Source organism: Schistocerca serialis, chromosome 2 (assembly GCF_023864345.2).
Source record: "Schistocerca serialis cubense isolate TAMUIC-IGC-003099 chromosome 2, iqSchSeri2.2, whole genome shotgun sequence".
In the NCBI taxonomy this organism is placed as follows: Eukaryota; Metazoa; Arthropoda; class Insecta; order Orthoptera; family Acrididae; genus Schistocerca; species Schistocerca serialis.
In genome coordinates, this window is record NC_064639.1 from 878,614,107 (window position 1) to 878,636,182 (window position 22,076).

The 22,076-nt window shown below is 41.5% G+C and overlaps 1 protein-coding gene across 1 annotated transcript in view; it reads left to right on the forward strand.

Annotated features, from left to right (window-relative positions):
* Positions 1–22,076, forward strand: part of LOC126458207 (uncharacterized) — a 72,646-nt gene that overhangs the window by 33,153 nt on the left and 17,417 nt on the right. Inside the window, exon 5 of the mRNA XM_050095102.1 lies at positions 16,844–16,972. Within this exon, the coding sequence (XP_049951059.1) occupies positions 16,844–16,972 (129 nt within the window). The remainder of the gene's footprint in view (positions 1–16,843; positions 16,973–22,076) is intronic.

Sequence of the window (22,076 nt, forward strand, 5' to 3'; positions counted from 1 at the left end):
GAAACTGCAGTTGCGTGTGAGACGGTGCAGGTCGGAAGTCCAAGCAGTGTACAGTTGTCCACAACACTTAAGACACCTTAAACTGTAGGCTAACCGCATTAAGGTGTATCTGCTCATCGCAGTATTTGGTTATCAGAGCACGGAGCTAAACGAAAGATGGTTCACCAGAGGCCAAGAGTCGATGCAGCTTCTGCACGATTTCGTATAACTGATTACGAGAACTCAAAAACCTAGAACTTTGCTGTCCACCTAAAATGCCATAAGGAAAACAGTAGAGTTCAAAACGGTGAAGGTGGACTTCCCAGCTCTCCGCAGACTCGTCGAAGGCAGCGAACGGCGGGGAGGACGTAGCCGTAGCCACGGACTGACTAGGGAGCTACTCCTGAGAGATGAGCAGCAGGGGAACGGCCCGCTGTTCTTTGTGCCGTTGCTCTGAAGCCGCGAACTGTTTCTTTGGAGTGACTGCTCTTGAAACCAAAGTTCCATAAACTTGAGTCCATAATATGGGAACCAGAGTTGAATACGTCGCCATAAACGTGACAGGGTCAGAACTCGTCGCCACTGAAGTCTCCGCACCTGATACAAACGTGTGATCTGTGAATGAAGCCAATGTTTTCTTTAGTGGAGCACTGTATACACACCTGAACACAAACCAGCAAATCATTTTGATAGTGGGGTCGACATCCAAATACGGGCATATGGAATAGGCTCCCAGATACGTGATTGGCTCGAAGACGTCTTAAGTAATAGATCCAGGTGTGATGTCCTCGATGGCGAGTGTTCATCGGAGACCGGGTAACATCAGGAGTGCCCCGTAAAAGTGTGGTAGGACCGTCGCTATTTTCCATGTACATAAATGATCAGGCAGACGGGGTGGGCAGCTATCTGCTGAAGATGCTGTGGTGTACAGGAAGATATCTACGATAAGTGACTGTAGGTTGATACAAGTCGACCTAGAAAAAATTTCAAGTTGCTGTGATGAATGACAGCTGAATCTTAATGTGGAAAAATGTAACTTAACGAGAATAAGTAGGAAAACAAACATGCGATTTTCGGATACAGCATTAGCAGTGTCCTCCTTGACACAGTCACGTCATTTAAACATCTGGGCATAATGCTGTGAAGCAATATGAAATAGAGCAAGCATGTGAGAACTGTGGTGAGGAAGATGAATTGTCAACATCGGTTTATTGGGAGAATTTTAGGAAAGTATGGTTAATCTGTGAAGGAGACCGTGTATAGGATGCTTGTGCGGCCTATTCTTGAGTACTGCTTGAGTGTTTGGGATCCACACCAGGTCAGATTCAAAGAAGACATCAAAGCAGTTAAGAGGCGAGCTGCTAGATCTGTTACCAGTGGGTTCGATCAGCATGCAGGTGTTACGGATATGCTTCAGACGCTCAAGTGGAAATCTCTGGATGGAAAAAGGCATTCATTTCGAAGAACACAACTGAGAAAGTTTAGAGAACCGGCATTTGAAGCTGACTGCCACCAACATACATTGCGCGTAGGGACCACGAAGATAAGATATGAGAAATTACTGCTCATATGGAGACATATAAACAGTCGATTTTGTCTCGTTCTGTCTGCGAGTGGAGCAGGGAATGAAACGACCAATTGTGGTACTGGGTACCCTCCACCACGCACCTACAGTGACTTGCAGAGTATGTGTGTAGATGTAGATATAGATGTACATACCAGCTACTGGCTTAACTCAGACCACGCACTGTGCCATCGCCGCTCGCCTACAACCAAGTCCCTTTTAGCTGAGGTAATATGATACTGTGATTCCAAACAGTTTGCTAGTTTTGTAGCATGCTAAGCATTACACATACACATAGCTCAGAAGCTGAAAAGAATGCTTTTTTACTCCATTCTGTAGTTCTCCTGACAGCCCAGTGTGTAGGTATTTAGTCTGAGTGTACATTACTCAGTCGTGAACATAGTGCTCCACAGCTCCATCACCTTGTCTCTCATTTATCTCCTCTGCATTGCTGGTACGCCTGTAACACCCCCACTAGTTCACCTCCTTCAGTATGCTGATGACACCACTTTCCTCCTCCTTCATCCTATACTTCAGAAACCCCAATGATCCCTCCCGATCTTGGGGTTGTTTTGGAGGAGGAGATCAGACAGCGAGGTCATCGGTCTCATCGGATTAAGGAAGGATGGGGAAGGAAGTCGGCCGTGCCCTTTCAAAGGAATCATCCCGGCATTTGCCTGGAGCGATTTAAGGAAATCACGGAAAACCTGAATCAGGATGGCCGGAAGCGGGATTGAACCGTCGTTCTCCCGAATGCGAGTCCAGTGTGCTAGCCACTGCGCCACCTCGCTCGGTCCCTCCCAATCTACATCAGTTTCCCCCCTGGAGTAACCAACGACTCCTCAAGATCGACCTCTCCAAAACCCAGGCAATAACTGTTGTTGTGGTCTTCAGTCCTGAGACTGGTTTGATGCAGCTCTCCATGCTACTCTATCCTGTGCAAGCTTCTTCATCTCCCAGTACCTACTGCAACCTACATCCTTCTGAATCTGCTTAGTGTATTCATCTCTTGGTCTCCCTCTACGATTTTTACCCTCCACACTGCCCTCCAATGCTAAATTGGTGATCCCTTGATGCCTCAGAACATGTCCTACCAACCGATCCCTTCTTCTAGTCAAGTTGTGCCACAAACTTCTCTTCTCCCCAATCCTATTCAATACCTCCTCATTAGTTACGCGATCTACCCACCTAATCTTCAACATACTTCTGTAGCACCACATTTCGAAAGCTTCCATTCTTTTCTTGTCCAAACTAGTTATTGTCCATGTTTCACTTCCATACATGGCTACGCTCCATACAAATACTTTCAGAAACGACTTCCTGACACTTAAATCTATACTCGATGTTAACAAATTTCTCTTCTTCAGAAACGCTTTCCTTGCCATTCCAGCCTACATTTTATATCCTCTCTACTTCGACCATCATCAGTTATTTTACTCCCTAAATAGCATAACTCCTTTACTACTTTATGTGTCTCATTCCCTAATCTAATTCCCTCAGCATCACCCGATTTAATTTGACTACATTCCATTACCCTTGTTTTGCTTTTGTTGATGTTCATCTTATATCCTCCTTTCAAGACACTTTTCATTCCGTTCAACTGCTCTTCCAAGTCCTTTGCTGTCTCTGACAGAATTACAATGTCATCGGCCAACCTCAAAGTTTTTACTTCTTCTCCGTGAATTTTAATACCTACTCCGAATTTTTCTTTTGTTTCCTTTACTGCTTGCTCAATATACAGATTGAATAACATCGGGGAGAGGCTACAACCCTGTCTCACTCCTTTCCCAACCACTGCTTCCCTTTCATGCCCCTCGACTCTTATAAATGCCATCTGGTTTCTGTACAAATTGAAAATAGCCTTTCGCTCCCTGTATTTTACCCCTGCCACCTTCAGAATTTGAAAGAGAGTATTCCAGTTAACATTGTCAAAAGCTTTCTCTAAGTCTACAAATGCTAGAAATGTCGGTTTGCCTTTTCTTAATCTTTCTTCTAAGATAAGTCGTAAGGTTAATATTGCCTCACATGTTCCAACATTTCTACGGAATACAAACTGATCTTCCCCGAGGTCCGCTTCTACCAGTTTTTCCATTCGTCTGTAAAGAATTCGCGTTAGTATTTTGCAGCTGTGACTTATTAAACAGATAGTTCGGTGATTATCACATCTGTCAACACCTGCTTTCTTTGGGATTGGAATTATTATATTCTTCTTGAAGTCTGAGGGTATTTCGCCTGTCTCGTACATCTTGCTCACCAGATGGTAGAGTTTTGTCATGACTGGCTCTCCGAAGGCCATCAGTAGTTGTAATGGAATGTTGTCTACTCCCGGGGCCTTGTTTCGACTCACGTTTTTCAGTGCTCTGTCAGACTCTTCACGCTGTAGCTTATCTCCCATTTCGTCCTCATCTACATCCTCTTCCATTTCCATAATATTGTCCTCAAGTACATCGCCCTTGTATAAACCCTCTATATACTCCTTCCACCTTTCTGCCTTCCCTTCTTTGCTTACAAGGGAACCTCCCCATCGCACCCACCCTAAGATTTAGTTATAAGTTGGCACAGTGGATAGGCCTTCAAAAACTGAACACAGATCAATCGAGAAAACAGGAAGAAGTTGTGTGGAACTATTGAAAAAATAAGCAAAATATACAAACTGAGTAGTCCATGACAACATAGGCAACATCAAGGATACTGTGACCGCAGGAGCGCCGTGGTCTCGTGGTAGCGTGAGCAGCTGCGGAACGAAAGGTCCTTGGATAAATTTTCCATCGAGTGAAAAGTTTAACTTTTTATTTTCAGTTTATGTGACAAACTCTTCTGTTTTCATCACTTTTTTGGGAGTGATTATCACATCCACAAGAAAACCTAAATCGGGTAAGGTAGAAGAATCTTTTTACCCATTCGCCAAGTGTAAAAGTTAGGTGGGTCGGCAACATATTCCTGTCATGTGACGCACATGCCGTCACCAGTGTCGTATAGAATATATCAGATGTGTTTTCCTGTGGAGGAATCGGTTGACCTATGACCTTGCGATCAAATGTTTTTGGTTCCCATTGGAGAGGCACGTCCTTTCGTCTACTAATCGCACGGTTTTGCGATGCGGTCGCAAAAACACAGACACTAAACTTGTTACAGTGAACAGAGACGTCAATGAAGGAACGGACAGATAATAACTTTGCAAAAATAAAGAAAGTAAAATTTTCACCAGAAGGAAGACTTGAATCAAGGACCTCACATTCAGCAGCTGCTCACGCTACCACGGCGCTAGAGAGCTCATATTGTCCATGATGTTGCTTATGTGGCTCATGGACTACTCAGTTTGTATATTTTGCTTATTTTTTTAAAGCAGTTCCACACAACTTCTTCCTCTTTTCTCAATTGATCTGTGTTCAGTTTATCAAGGCCTATCAACTGTGCCAACTTATAACTAAATCTGGGGGGGGGGCGGGGGGGGGGGGGGCGATGGGAAGGTTTCCTTGTTAGAACTGGGTTGCCATCTGAGCTCTTGATATTCATACAAGGGTTCTCTTCTCTCCCAAGGTCTCTTTAATTTTCCTGTAGGCAGTATCTATCTTACCCCTAGTGAGACAAGCCTCTACATCCTTACATTTGTCCTCTAGCCATCCCTGCTTGGCCATTTTGCACTTCCTATCGATCTCATTTTTGAGACGTTTGTATTCCTTTTTGCCTGCCTCCTTTACTGCACTTTTATATTTTCTCCTTTCATCAATTAAATTCAATATTTCTTCTGTTACCCATGGATTTCTACTATCCCTCGTCTTTTTACCTACTTGATCATCTGCTGCCTTCACTACTTCATCCCTCAGAGCTACTCATTCTTCTTCTACTATATTTCTTTCCCCCATTCCTGTCAATTGCTCCCTTATGCTCTCCCTCAAACTCTCTACTACCTCTGGTTCTTTCAGTTTATCCAGGTCCCATCTCCCTAAATTCCCAGTTTTGCAGTTTATTCAGTTTCAATCTGCAGTTCATAGCCAATAGATTGTGGTCAGAATCCACATCTGCCCCTGTAAATGTCTTACAATTTAAAACCTGGTCCCTAAATCTCTGTCTTACCATTATATAATCTATCTGATACCTTTTAGTATCTCCAGGATTCTTCCAGGTATACAACCTTCTTTTATGATTCTTGAACCAAGTGTTAGCTATGATTAAGTTATGCTCTGTGCAAAATTCTGCAAGGCGGCTTCCTCTTTCATTTCTTCCCCCCAATCCATATTCACCTACTATGTTTCCTTCTCTCCCTTTTCCTACTGACGAATTCCAGTCACCCTTGACTATTAAATTTTCGTCTCCCTTCACTACCTGAATAATTTCTTTCATCTCGTCATACATTTCATCAATTTCTTCATCATCTGCAGAGCTAGTTGGCATATAAACTTGTACTACTGTAGTAGGCATGGGCTTTGTGTCTGTCTTGGCCACAATAATTCGTTCACTATGCTGTTTGTAGTAGCTTACCTGCATTCCTATTTTTTTATTCATTATTAAAACTACTCCTGCATTACCCCTATTTGATTTTGTATTTATAACCCTGTAATCACCTGACCAAAAGTCTTGTTCCTCCTGCTACCGAACTTCACTAATTCCCACTATATCTAACTTTAACCTATCCATTTCCCTTTTTAAATTTTCTAACCTACCTGCCCGATTAAGGGATCTGACATTCCACGCTCCAATCCGTAGAACGCCAGTTTTCTTTCTCCTGATAAAGACGTCCTCTTCAGTAGTCCCCGCCCGGAGATCCAAATGGGGGACTATTTTACCTCCGGAATATTTTACCCAAGAGGACGCCATCATCATTCAATCATACAGTAAAGCTGTATGTCCTCGGGAAAAATTACGACTGTAGTTTCCCCTTCCTTTCAGCCGTTCACAGTACCAGCATAGCAAGGCCGTTTTGGTTAATGTTACAAGGCCAGATCAGTCAATCATCCAGACTGTTGCCCCTGAAACTACTGAAAAGGCTGCTGCCCCTCTTCAGGAACCACACGTTTGTCTGGCCTCTCAACAGATACCCCTCCATTGCGGTTGCACCTACGGTACGGCCATCTGTATCGCTGAGGCACGCAAGCCTCCCCACCAATGGCAAGGTCCATGGTTCATGGGGGGGAGGCAATAACTACAGAATGGAAAATGATCACCTTCTGTATCTTACCATTTATGACCATCGCATCCAATTCAGTAATAAAGTAAAACACCTTGACCGACAACTAAAATGAAAATCTCACCTACTAACAATCCAACACAAAGCCCACAATAGGCTAAAACTGCTACCTGGCTAAACTTGGTAATTACACTTACTGTCCTCCACACATAGGAAAACCTTGACCTGACCTGACCTGTCCTTGTCTATGCTTGTCATGCCCTCCAAATTCTTGAATGTCATGTACTCCACCTCAGATAGTTCCTCCACCAGTTCTTCAAAGTACCACCCTTCCTCACTTGCATCGAAAACCTCTGCATATCTGATAGGAACTGCAAATTAAGATTCCAATAAGCATAATGTTTCCCATGTGATCACCAATCCCAGTTTAATGCCCCACGTTTACAAACACATCACATCATCCCTCCAGCTGCACACACTCCAGATCCTATCCCAGACACTGACCTTTCTCGCACCCCCCCCCTCCCCACCATTTGTTTATCCTACCAGCTACAATTGCCTGTTGAACTCACTTCACATCAGATCACCCCCTCCCTTTTCTCTATCCACCTCTCCCCATCCTGTCCATTCTTTGTATCCGCCCATTCATTAGATTCCTCCTCACCATCTGTTTTCCTGCTACTCATCCCAACATCTGCCTTCTTTCCAGCAGTTCCTTACCTTAAGGACTGCCTGTATTTTTCAGCCCATAGCTGTCAGTCCTATAGAATGCATTCTCTCCTTCCCAAATCCATTTCTCCCACTGCAGGTCCTGCAGATTTTAAGTCAGAGTGCAGCGCTATTTCTCTAGAGATTGTTTGCCTTTCGGCAGTATGTTAATAGCTGCACATATATTGTGTTTTTTAACATTTACTCCTCCCATTTTAATATTTTTTAAAATTACAATGTAATTGCTGACAAAACTCAATTGTACTTCTTAAAATCACTGATAATTCTTCGCATTTTGATAATTTTTGTTTCGCTTTTGTTACTTTTTTTAAAGCTCTTGGCTGAAGAGTGGAATGTTGTACTGTTGACAGCTCATCCCTCCACATGTGGATTGAGGGAAATGAAAGGAAAAAAATTCTGAGCTTAGATTTCATAAATGAAAAATGTATGTTGATGGTCAATGCATTTTTCTGGAATGAAATAAACTCAAATACTAAAATAAAAAACCTGGAGTTATTTTTACTAAAATTTTACTACATTTAGATTGTGCTATGTCTGGAGGCTAATTTGTTTTTTTTTGTCCCAGTATTAAAGTGATTTTAATGTTTGCTTTCATGGGTTTTATGAACTGATAATTGAAATACACAAATATTCTTATAAATGACCTGAAAAGTTATTTTATTTAATGTGAAAACAAAGTCAGAAAATCCTTCATAATTTTGCCATTTTTATGAAATTGCAAAAACCAGTTTTTTGTGAAAGAGAGATATGTTTTTCATGTTGCACACTGCACATATGTGAAACCCTAATATCAAGGCAACCTACATCTGAAATGCCTTACATCAATTCTGTTTAGGTGGCACAGGCTTTGTTGTTCTGGGGCACGTCCTCTTTGGACCTGCATCATCTTTATCAGATTTTTCCTTCTTCTTCTGTCTCCTCTTCCTGATGTATTCTCTCTTATGGGTGTGTAGTTGTTGGCGAGTGTGGAACCAGTGCAACATTAGAAAGAACATATACTGTAGAAATAAAGAATCAATGTTTTCATTGTTTATTGTATATTATAATATCATATTCGAAAACACTGTAGTAGAAAATTGCTAGAAACAAGCAGAAATTACAATTATTTTGTGAAGCCATACTTACAGTGTAATAAATAGCTTTTTTCAAGAAGGTGCTGCCACTACTGCGAGCATGCAGAAACGAAGACAAGTGATAAAGACAAAGCACATGGTGTAATGCGCACATTACACTCAGGGACAACAAGATTAGTTTGCCACGAGCCATAAATATTAAAAGCTGGGTGTAGGTTCTATGTTAAATGAGGTCTGAGCAGGTTACTGAAGGCTCGGTAGGGGTCAGCAGAGTTAATCTTTTTTAATGCTAGTAGTGAGACAACAAATAGCACATAACATTAAATAAGTGTCAAATTTTAGAATGAATTACAAGAGGACCTCACAATTTGGATTTAATTTTTCAGAGAAAATATTGTACACTAGAAAGAATTACAGTTCAACAGTGGAGAAGCTAGGCCAGAGTAAGTGATGTGTGGTGAGTGAATGAAGGGCTTATAACCTCCCTCCAGTTTTGCACCAAACTTTATTATTCACATAGGCTGAAGATGAAATTATATTTAATTAATTTAGTATAATAGGTAATAGCCCTTTCATGAAATTTATTGTTATGCCCTTATGTTCTTGTGAAAACTAAGGAAAACTACTAAATTATAACATCTCCTTTGGCAAATACTGGATTTTATTAATTAAAAAAATCCTTTCATAAAACTACATCTATAAACACTCAACAGGAAACAAATACTATGTGCCATTACGCCTATATTCTGCTACTAAACTCCAGCCTCATTTCCGAGCAACCTTCTCTAGCCTCTCACACACCTTATTTCCACTCAAGAACTCTGACACTCGACTCTCGCTCACATATTCGCACATTGTTGATTGCACTGCAGTCTTTATTTTACGATCGCTGCATAGTGCATGATCGATACTATGTAAGGGTACTGTGCCCTTAGGTATCCCCACCAAAATAATACTTTAATACGATAAAATGTAATGGTGACATTAGATCTGAATACTGAAGTTAAAAAAATACATATAATGACAAAAAAGACAAAAAATGTAAAATTTAACATTATAAAATTACAGTAGTTAGTCAAAACTATTTGTTTATCAATGTAGAACCTCAACTGATTAAGAATAATTCTCAATGGAGTCCCTATTTACAATATTTGTTTATATTTGCAAATGGAAAATGGCATTTAATAAATTAAAGTTAGTATCACACTGCATTAAAATCAATTAGCTCATTCAATCAATCACTAGTTAGCAATAAGATAATTCAGGTTACTCACAAATGCTTGTGTATACTGCATAATCTCACTGAAATAACATAGCAGCATGAGACCAAATGCTGTAACATCCCATTGAAATAGCATGGCTAAATGTGACACATTAATTAACAATTGTCTATTACTATTGACTATTGATGTAATTTGTCAGAATGAATTGAATATAAATCACTGTATTCAATGAATAGAAACATAGGTCTAACTGATTCAAAAGTAAGCAAAATAATAAACAGACCACTCTAACTACTGCACAGTATTGACAGGAAAATATTCTGTTACTACCCCACAAAAATTTATAGTCCTAGTGGCAGCATATTTTGAAAATCTGTTACTGTTAGATTTTGGCACAGAGTTTACAGGGTGAGAAACACAAGAAATTTGGCGAAAAGCACAAACCTTGGAGTGTAAACCATAAGCAAATAATCACATTGGAAGACGCTTTGTTACATAGCACTTCATATCTAATTACTCTGCTTTACGTCCCTGCCTATACGGTGAGTCGTAAATCACAAGCAAACACACTGGTTCAAGATGCACTGGGCTGTGGATACACCACCACATCACTGGTTACTCAGCTTTTTTACTTTCCTGTAGGATGCGATGCAAAACACACGTATTCGTTGCTTTCGATGAATTACAAGGCTGTGGCATAGAAGCCGCTGGGGTCTGTAGAATCGTTGTCTCTGCAATTTGGTGGAATTCTCGTTACGGCGTCATGACAGCGACTCCCGCGTCATGAAGCTTGTTGATCAGCATCCCATGGTTCCGCACTAGCGCAGCGCTGGAACAAGCGATGGTCGCGCTGCGTGCTGTCCTCGGAGGCGTTGCAGATCCACTGCTGTACTAGCGACATGTGACGACCGAGCTGCGCGCGCATCGCTTCACGTCGGTGGCTCCATGTCGGTTCGCCAACATACAAACACGAATGGGAATTTGGCGGTTGGGAAACAAAACACACCGCGCGTTCACATCAGTGTGTAGTAAACACAACTCTCGCACCACGCGTCCCTATTATTGCTTATGGACGTTTCTGTGGCTCAAGCACTGTACAATGTTTTCTTGATGGCACAAAATGTTTGAAAACTGATTACACCTAGCTCACAATGGCTATCTGCTATTGTCCACTATAATGAACTCACAATAGTTACCGACTATTGTCCATTTACTTTCAAACAGACAAAATGATACGTTCACAAATAACACAACGTTCACTTTTCGACAGAGCATCTGTTGTCTTGCAACACTTCTTACAAATGATGCAGTTTTCTACATGTTGTAGGCTATGATACTGACCAGATGCACCATTTCAGTTTCAACCGAGTTAGGGTGAACAAGTTTTCTAATTTTGAATGGTCCTCGGTGGTAGAGATGAAACTTTTTTATCTCTTCATTTGCACTTGACGATTTAATGTGAGTTCGAATGAGTACTAAATTACCGACTATGTACGTAATCGGCTTCACTATCTCGTCAAGATTTTAAAATTGATCGTACTTTCCGTGCCATGTTATCGAAGATGACGTTCTCTTGCAATTTTAGTATACATTTACGTGGTCCAAAATGAGCATAGCTCACGAGCACATATATTATTAATTCGTCCATAACATGTTTGGGTATACATGGCCTCCAATGATCAGAATTCATGTCGCTTCGACAGTAAACGACGCCATCTTGTTTTAAATAATGTTGACGTATCTTGTGGCTACCCTCGGCCTTCGGATCATCATATTTTTCTTTAATCATCTTCAATATTTCGTCTGCATCCTGTTCTTGTTTCCGCAGTCGTTCTTCCCGCGAACCATACCCGACTGGAACAGGAAAGGGAGGTAATGAGAGTGGCACGTAAAGTGCCCTTCGCCACACACCGTTGGGTGGCTTGCGGGGTATACATGTAGATGTAGATGTTCCGCAGAATATTGCGTATATGAAGCTCGCCTTCGACACCTCGCATAAAATGAATCCTTATATGTTTCTGGCATGGATGCGCAACCTTAATGTTTTCCTTCTGATAGCCTTGACAGAGCATGCGGCACGACGTTCTGCTTTCCTGGTTTATACTGAATCTCAAAACTTTATTGCTGAAGCGTTAATGACCACAGGGTTAGCCTGTTGTGCATCAATTTGCAACTCATCAAGAATGATAATGCTTTGTGATCTGTCACTATGACAGTATGCCTTCCAAATAGGTGAAAACGAAACTTTTAGAAACTTCTATTTTCGTGACAGTATGTTTTCGCTCCCAGTTCGTGAGTACGCGACTCGCAAATGCAATAGTATTATGTTCAATAACTCCATTGACTTCAATTACTTGATATAATTCCGCGCCAAGAGCATAATCACTTGAATCGGTCCCAAGCTACAACTTTTTACTTAAATCAGGGTGGTGAAGGACAGGTGTTTCACACAGTTGGTTTCTTATTAAATCAAATGCTTCCTGATGTTCATGAGTCCATTTCCATATAGCATCCTTTCTCAGCAAGTCCATTAAGATATAAGAAGATAAGCAGCATCCGGAAAAATAATGAGGATAAAAGTTGCAGAAGCCAAAAACCGACTTAAGTTGCTTACGGCACTTAGGTGACTGAAAATTTCTTACTGTGTCCACTTTTGTTGGATCCAGTTCAATCCCTCGTGACGAAATAATATGCCCAAGGAATTTAATTTGCAATTTGGCGAATTCCGATTTTTCCAGGTTAACAACCACTCCAGCTTCCCTAAATGCCTGAAGTACCCGATGAATAATTTCCACAGGTTCTTCCCATGAAGCTGTGCTAATCAAAATATCGTCCACATATTTCGACAAATCTTCGCCTAAAACTTTGTCCAGTGCTCTCATAAAAGCCGATGAAGAAATCGACAGACCAAAAGGCATTCTCTGAAACTGGTAACTTCTCCCATTATAAAGAAATGCTGTATGCTTCCTACTATTCTCTTGTAGCAGTAATTACCAGTAACTACTAGTTAAATCAAGGCTACTTAGATGTTGGACTCCTTTAAATCTTTGTAACAAAAATTCCAGATTTTCTGACTGATCACGCTGTGGTAAAATTATGCGATTCATTGCACCGGCGTCAAGAACAATGCGAACTGTGCCATCCTTCTTTGCTACAGTTTGTATTGGGTTTGAATATTCGCTATCTGTGCGCTCAATTATTTGATTATTCAGCATCCTCTGTATTTCCTTGTTAACAGCTTCCCTTTTTGCCAGTGGTATCGCGTATGACTTACTGCGGAATGGTTCATGTTCCTTTACTTTAATTTTACAAACACATCCTTCAATTAATCCCGTTACCTTTGATAATATGTCGACGTAGCCTCTCAGTAGTTCCCTCAGTTCTTCTTGTTCTGCTTCAGTCAAATCCACCAATACTCGAATCTTGGTTCGAACACAATTTAGAGTAGCCTTATCGTTCCTCTCTCGCTGCTTAGCGTAGTTCTCAGAACTGTTTAAAGTTACAGTTTCATCTTCTCCTCTATAACGAATCATCCTTATCTTCACGCTCGCAGCGCCCTTATCATCACCCACAATAAATCCCTTAAATACAATTCTTCTTTCTTCATTATCTTTCCGCGTCCGCAGTCTATTCTCCTCAAAATTAATACCGCATCTCATCTCTGACAACCAATCAACTCCGGGAACTAGTGCGACATTGAGAGAACCAACGATTAACACACTGTGCTCGTATTAGTCCCCTTGAATACGAAATCTTAGTGGTCCTTTAATTGGTTTGCTTCGGTTTCCAACTGCACTGACAATACGTACGCCGTTAACAGGAAACGTGGGAATGGTTACAAGATTGTTTAATTGAGCAGATAGGTTTTCAAAAATAGCACTTCCCTAGCTAGCTGAATCAATTAATGCATCCACAACAATACCACATACTTCTACCTCTTCAAATGGCATCAGAATTTCTTTAGTAGTTTCTTCATCTTCTCGGCACAAATCCTCTTTGACGTCATTTACATGTTCACACTTTATGGCATTTATCATAATATCCGACCCTTGTCCCTGTGACAGAATTTCGGAGCGGGTCGTCTCCGAAACTTTGCTTAGTTTAACTGTTCAGAATCTCGCTGATTGAGATCGCGGCTTCTTGCCCGTTCTGGCGATCGATGCTGTCTTTCTCTGTAATTGCGTGGCCAGTTCGGCGGATGATTTGACGTGAATCCGTCTTGTACATTGTATCTGTTTCTTCTGTGTCTATCATCATCTCGGCGATCAAACACTTTCGGTAGTCCGCAGCTTGGAATTTCTTCCCGCGATGGGCCCTTTTTGACGATTCGGGTGATTACTGTTACTGTTTCGCTCACGTTGTTCCTGTTAGACACTGAGCACTTCCATCCGGTCAATTAGCAAACACACTTGCTCCATTATGACCTGTGGTGTGAGTGCTAACTTCTCACCCACCAAAGATAGTAATTTCTGGATTAATATAAGCATCAGCTCTTCTTCTTTAACCGGATCGTCCAAGTACGCATTGTCATTCCAGTACCTTTGCATAAATTCACGCATTTACCGTGATGTCTTGCATAGTTCGGCGGTGTGAGAATTTTTGGTTTTACATCCCATTGTTTTCCTTTAAACCAAAATTTGTTCAAGAATGCTGTTTCAAATTCTTCATACTTGGCGTAATTGTCGGATACACTTATACGCCAAATATGTGCCTCACCCTTCATGTGACTGACGAAAGTATCGATTTTAGCACGTTCCTTATAATGCCTCCGAAACGCATGTTTCAATTGTTTAATGAACGCAAGTGGGTGTTTCGGTTCATAGTCATGAAATTTTCAACCGGTCAGACCATTGTCAACAATTACTTGCGTCAAACCAACAATATTGCTATCTGATTCCCGTGATACTGCATTAATTTTATCACGCAAAATTTCTTTACTAATTCCTTTTGACAGTGTGTCGTTTGTTACCTTTTCTCGTATCTCATCCACCTCATCACTTACTTCATCGCATCGCGTTTGTACGCCGCTAACCATCTTAATTATTGACCCTTTTTTGTTTTACAAGAACTTTTAATTTTGACAATTTCGTCATCTTGGACCTTAACTTTGTCATTAACTTTACTAACAGAATCTTCCGTTTGCCTGCACCGTCCATTAACCTGTATTTTAAGATCTGAAGTGCGGTAGCGTTCTCGCTTCCCGCGCCCGGGTTCGATTCCCGGCGGGGTCAGGGATTTTCTCGTCCTCGTGATGACTGGGTGTTGTGTGATGTCCTTAGGTTAGTTATGTTTAAGTAGTTCTAAGTTCTAGGGGACTGACGACCATAGATGTCAAGTCCCATAGTGCTCAGAGCCATAAGATATGAAATTTCGCTGCTAATGGCCATATGTCTGTCTTGACATTCTTTTCGGAGCTCATCATGCTTTCGTTCAAATGAGCTGGTGACTCCGCTCGCAAATTACTAATGGCATTAGTTAGTGTCTGATAATCATTTTTGGTTTCCTCATGGAACTTTTTGGGTTCCTCACAAAATTTTGTTATTTCTACTCGCACCTGTCTATTTTGCTCATAAACATTTTTGAATGCTTCTAACAATTGACACATGCAGTCTTTACTGACAATAGCACTTCCTGTTGCTGGAAAGCCACTGGTGTTGAACTTCTTTAGGTAAATCAAAACTGACAGTACCAATGTCCTCTGTCGAATTAACTGTAGTATTTTCCATCACATTAATTTGTTCTCCGTCAACCACGTTATTAAATCGTCCTCCCTCACCTTCAGTAACACTACCGTTTTGTTCTGAATTAGCCATATTAACTCTGTTCACAAAAATCACTGTTCGTTACAACTTATGCCTGCACTTAATTGAAACGTTCACTTGTTACTTAAAAGTCAGTATCACTATTGATTGTTCCTATTCCTGTTCATTCCTACACAACGTTGAATTCATTTAATTTCGAAGAGCTGCTGTGCTGAAATGCTGCAGACTCACCGTTTGCTGTGTTGTCTTCTCCGTCTTCTCCGTCGTTTCCGAAGATTGCTGTGGAATCGAAGTCCGACGCACGTGCCGAAATTTATTATTCGCATACGCTGAATGTGAAGTTATATTTAATTATTTTACAATAATAGGTAATAGCTCCTTTTCAAGAGGCTTACTGTCTTGTCCTTCTATTCTTGTGAAATCTAAGGAAAACTACTGAATGATATCATCTCCTTTCACAATTACTGGATTTTATTAATTAAAAACACCCTTTCGTGAACCAACATTTAGAAACACTGAACAGGAGTCAAATACTGTGTGCCATTACGCCTATATTCTGCCACTAATCTCCAACTTCGTTACCGAGCACCCGCTCTAGCCTCTCGCACACCCGATTTCAACTCACGGACTCTTTAACACTCGACTCTCGCTCACCTACTCGCACATTGTTGACTACACTGCAGTCATTGCTTTAATTTTATGATCGCTGCATAGTGCATGATCGGTACTATGTAAGGGTACTGTACCCTTGCAGGCTGTGATGGGAAAAGGGAGGCCCTAAATATGCAAGAAAAGAAGGATTTCTTAGACGACAGAGCATTTGCCTGCGAAAGGAAAGGTTTCTAGTTTCGACTTCCGGTCGGCGCTCCTTTTAATCTGCCAGGAAATTTCAAACAAACGCACGCAAAAAATAACAAATAAAAAATAAACATAAAAATAAAAAATTAAAACGAATAAAAAAGAATTAGTTACAAAAGTAATTTTTTGGAGGTGTTAATTAAAACTGCCCATAAGCTTCCGGAGATACCCGTTTTTGGTGTGATGACACCGGAAAGGAGGCCTTGAAATAGAGGCTGAAGCCATGATAATCGATATAGTAAAAACGACATTATAAAGGCAGTAGACACATATTGCTGTTAAGTCCTCCATTTACTTAACCGTTTTGGTTTTACGAAGAATAACCATCGTAGCTTACATGAAGTTAACTGACACGTAACAGCTGCTTCAGAAGGCGCCCACCATGCGAAAAGAGAAATACGTTTCTGCTAGGGTGCAAAAATTCTGCTAAACACTCATAGACTATAGCAGTTTAGACACTTTTATCTTCATTTATGTGCGTTACATCAAACTGTTAGTAAATTAAATACGTATATTTTATTTTGCAGCAAATGACACCAAGAGCCCACGGAATGTCACAGAGTGTACTTACGAAGGCAAGACGTTCCTGGAGGGCCAGGTCATTGACGGAACCGTGTCTGAGTGCCAGAGATGTGTCTGCCAGAAGGGGTATGACGGTGAGTAAACAATTTCGCGTCTACAGAAATAATAACGATAGTCAAAATTATTTGGTGTCTTTTACTTTATAGCCAGTAAATAGAAATAGGTGCATGAAGGCCGAGACCTACGTAAAACTAATACAAATTGCAAACCATTGCACTGAACTCTACCGACATGGTATGTATGATATGGTGAGTAATAGAAGAAGCGACCTTTGGCGGAGTCTCCATTGTAATCAGAGCTCCTACCCACCCGTTCTCCATCTCCCTCTCTTCCGGACCGATTGCCTTATGTATAGGTGCTGGGGTATTATCATTCAGGTAAGAAACGACAAATGTTGCAGTTTGAACTACCTAGTTCCAACCGCTTTTCAAGGTCAGCCAACTAACCCACTTCCCCAGCCCAAACTCACATTTAGATAGTTGTGAGCAGCAGACGTTTATGGTTTTTTGCATGGTAGTGAATGAGAAACAAATATTCTCAAACAAAAACTGTTATTAATTTTTATATGTACGTTTAAGCACTGAAAAGAAGTCTTTATTATTTTTGTTTGGTGTAGTTTTAATAGAATCCAGATAAGTTTTAACTTGCAATTTAAATCTGCACCCGAATCACTCAAATCATTTTTACCAGTTATTTTATAAATACAGTAAATACTAGTATACAGGGTGAACTTACACCACAAGTATTGTGGAAATGGAAAGTGTTATTGATGTGCAGTTTGCACAGAATGTATTAGTAGTCAGGGCTCGTACTGTTAGCATATCAACAGATTGTAATAATTCTTAGAATGTGCATTTCTTGTGCATATATACACTTTCTTAGTGGAACAGGCCTATTGACCTTAAAAAATTAAATTTAGGATAAATTAGAATGTTAAATGTGTTTGCTACAGGATTATAGTGCGAGTCGTATACGAGATATCGTATCTTGGAAAGTTCTCACACTGACACATGTACAATAGCTGTAATAGCACACACTAAATAACAACATGCAGGAACATACAGAACGAACTCGAGAGCTGCACTGAACGACAGAAGAAGAAGTTTGCAAGATGCCGGAAACAGACTGACAAGGCTATTCCTGACATTCCACGCACAGTGGTCAACCTCAGTAAACGACAATTGATGGAAGAGGAAGAATCTGTCCATCAAAAAGGAGGCAATTTCGCTACAATCCACGCAACTATACCTACGGAGGAGATCATTGCTAATACTGAAGCGGCCATTCGGGCCCTAACTTGTGAAAAAACAGAGGAAATACGCACTGAAACAGCCAGGATACTGCGCCGAGCAAAACCACCAGCTTGTAACCTGAAGACAGAAGAGGTACAAGCTAATAAGAATCTTAACGCCGACAGGAGTCTATTGGTACTGCCCGCCGATAAGGGAAATGCGACCGAAGATCCAAGATTATGAACAGAAAATCCGGGGCCTGTTAGATCCGACGACGTACCGAAAATTAGGCGCAGATCTCAAGCAGCGTATCACACGGAATATGAATCGGTTAATCAAGGCGTCTTCTCTCTCGGTGGACATACAGAAGAACATGCGCAACAGAGAAACCCTACCACTTCGGCTGTGTGGATAACCAACGGTTCGTAAGAATAACGTTCCATTAAGATCGAATGATAGCGCTCCTGGCCCACCGACGTATAAACTGGCAAAACGCTTGGCATCTCTGGAATGACATTTTCACTCCGCAGCGGAGTGTGCGCTGATATGAAACTTCCTGGTAGATTAAAACAGTGTGCCGGACCGAGACTCTAAGTCGGGACCTTTGCCTTCCGCCGGCAAGTGCTCTACCAACTGAGCTACCCAAGTACAACTGACGACCCGTCCTCACAGGTTCAATTCCGCCAGTACCTCGTCTCCTAATGGCTCTCTGGAGCACATCGGTTCCATTTTCCAGCAATAAATCAAAATTTTTTGATGCAAGTCTCATCTCGAACTCTTTCAAGTGGAATTGGAACTTCTACGAACAGGTGGAAAGCTTCGCCATGCGTAGTCCTCTTGGTCCAGTGGTGCTCTACTTGTCCATAGAACATTTTGAAGTACAAGCACTGGAGTTAGCACCTTGTAAATCTAATGCGTGGTACAGATACTTCTATGACACCTTCGTTGTGTGGAACAGCCTTCATGGCAATATAAAATTTATCATGGAAGTAGAAAACTACAAACAGCTACCATTTCTAGATGTGCTGGTGACAAGGGATGGTAAAATCCCGGGACACGGCGTATATCGAAAACTGACACACACGGACCGATACCTGCACAAACTGTCAAATCACCGCTCGGACCAGAAGAGGGATGATTAATACGCTCGTGACGCGAGCAAGACGAATATGTGAGACGCAGCACCTCAGACGCAAAATGCAACACTTCGAAAGTTACATAAGAAGTGTAACAGAGTCAAGCAATTGACGAAGTGAGCCATAAAAAAAGGAAATATCGGGTGCGGTCTTTCTGTAATACATTACCAGACTGAATGACAGAATCAGTCGTACACTGCGCAAGCACGGCGTAAAGTCTAGTTATAAAGCGACACAAAAGACCGGCAAAGGAAAAAAGGGACCCACTTGCAATGCCAGTAGTATGCCGAAAACCATACACATGCGGAAGAGGATCACAGAGTATAAGCCACAATACAGTATGATGCTGACCACGTAGTAAAATTCGCCGACACGGTAATTCTGGCTGTAGAGAAGAGCTATCACACCAGCTTGTTCAGAGAAGCTACATAAATGCACAAACATGCGACTAGCTTCAGCAAGAAAGAAGAAAGTCTCAAGGTGGACGGATCAAGGATTACCGTGCTGCAGCGAACGACCGTTGCAGGTAGCAAGAGGAGAACCGCACCGGAAATAACCACGGAAAAGCCCTTGGACATACAATCCGCGGCCGCGAGCTCGACTCCATTCCACAACCAGCAATGGAGGGTGAAGCTTTGACAAATTGTGTTCAGAATGACCACCGGCAGCGGCAGTGCACGCTTCCTGTCTAGTATGGACGTCTGCTGCACACTTGCTAGCATTTCAGCGGATATGTACGAGCAGGCTGCAGTAATACGGCCTTGAATATCAACGGGTGCAGTTGATACGTTCTTTCAGACAGCGTCTTGTAGCTTTCCCCACAGAAGAAAGTCTGCAGGCGTCAAATCCGGGGAACGGGCCGGCCAAGGTCCAGGTTCTCTGCGTCCAATCCAACGATTTGTAAATAATTCGTGAAGACATACTGTAGCAATTCGTGCACTATGAGCTGGAAAGCCATCATGTTGGTACCACAGGTTTCTCCTAGTCTCCGGAGGAATGTCTTCCAGTATCCGTGGAAGATGGTCTGTTAGCACGCAGCTATACTTGTGCGAGTTCAGTATTCCATCTATGACAAACGGGCCTATGACCTGATTTTCAGTATCCCAAACCACACGTTTTCATTCCATGTACACTGACGTCCCACTTGGCGGAGTGTGGTTCGGTGGTTTAACTGGCCATGATTGGTAAAAATGGGTACATCCCTAAACAAGATACATGATACATCTGAAATATCGTCCGCATCTCGTGGTCGTGCGGTAGCGTTCTCGCTTCCCACGCCCGGGTTCCCGGGTTCGATTCCCGGCAGGGTCAGGGATTTTCTCTGCCTCGTGATGACTGGGTGTTGTGTGATGTCCTTAGGTTAGTTAGGTTTAAGTATTTCTAAGTTCTAGGGGACTGATGACCATAGATGTTAAGTCCCATAGTGCTCAGAGCCATTTGAACCATTTTTCTGAAATATCTAGTATTAATGTCCACGTACAGAAGTTAACACAATTCTCATAATCGCTTCCTTGAAGCTATTGATGGAGTGAGATGTGATAGGCATGGAACATATGTCGATACGTACGACACTTACCTGATAATGCCCAATGCCAGTTCCTCGTGCGATTGCGTGGGAGCCAACGTGCGGATCAACAGCAACGCCAGCAAGAACATTGATTTCCCTCTCTCATGTCGTCACTTGTTTCCTTCTGTTACGCTGTCTAGAGATCAAACTGCCACATTCACGTAACTGGTTGAAGATGTTGATAAATAGTTTCGGAGATGGTTGACGTCTATTGGCTTATCTTTCCAAATAAACCGTACAAGAACGAACAGCTTTCTAGGGAAGGCAACGCTCCATATACCATGAGCCTGTTGGCTTTTTATGCTTTGGCAAATCTCATCGTCTGCTTTCAACCTGCTTCTTGGACTGTCACACACTAACTGACTAGCAAGTCGCGGTGCACTCAGGGAACACACAAGCACACTGTCAGCAAACATAACAATATCGAACCCAGCAGCTACGTAGATTGATTGACACAAACAAATGTCGGCGTGGAAACGTTTCAAAATACGATATCTCTTAAACGACTCGTACTAGGATCCTGCAACAAACAGGATTGACATTCTGATTTACCCTACTTTTAGTTTCTTAATGCCAATGCGCACTGTTCCATTAAAAAAGTGTATGTTTGCACAAAAAATACACTTTCTAAGTATTATTACAATCTGTGTATTGGCTATATTCAGAGCCATGACTATCAATTGTTTCTGTGAAAACCGCACATCGATAGCACTTTCCATTTCCGCAATATTTGTGAAGCTTGTTGCAGGTGATTCGCCCCACATATATAAATTTCTCTAAAAAATATTTCTCTTACGCCTTCAGGAATAAACTCTGCTCCTTCTTGCAATATGACTGTGGGTAAGGGTATCCAGTACTTCAATTTCTCTTCTATTTTCTCCATAACAATGCATTTAAAACATTCCAGATCTTTCTGACTGTATGTTACTAGCTCTTCTACATCACATTCTTGTGGCATTTTCTTATAAAACTTAAAGTTTATAAACCTTGGAAACAAGTGACCTTTATAAGTAGCGTTTATGCCAATTTTAAACTCCACAAATGGCTGTTCTGTTGGTAGGTGCACAGCGTTCGGTCCACCACATTTAAATGTAAACACCATCATTTGTAAACCAGCCCGAATGGGGGCGGATATTTGTATACAGATTTTTCGAATTTAGATTAATACGGGAAACATCCATGTAGACACTGATTTCTGCATGTACTCCAAGACCTGATCAATTTGCACTGCTATTACAGTAGA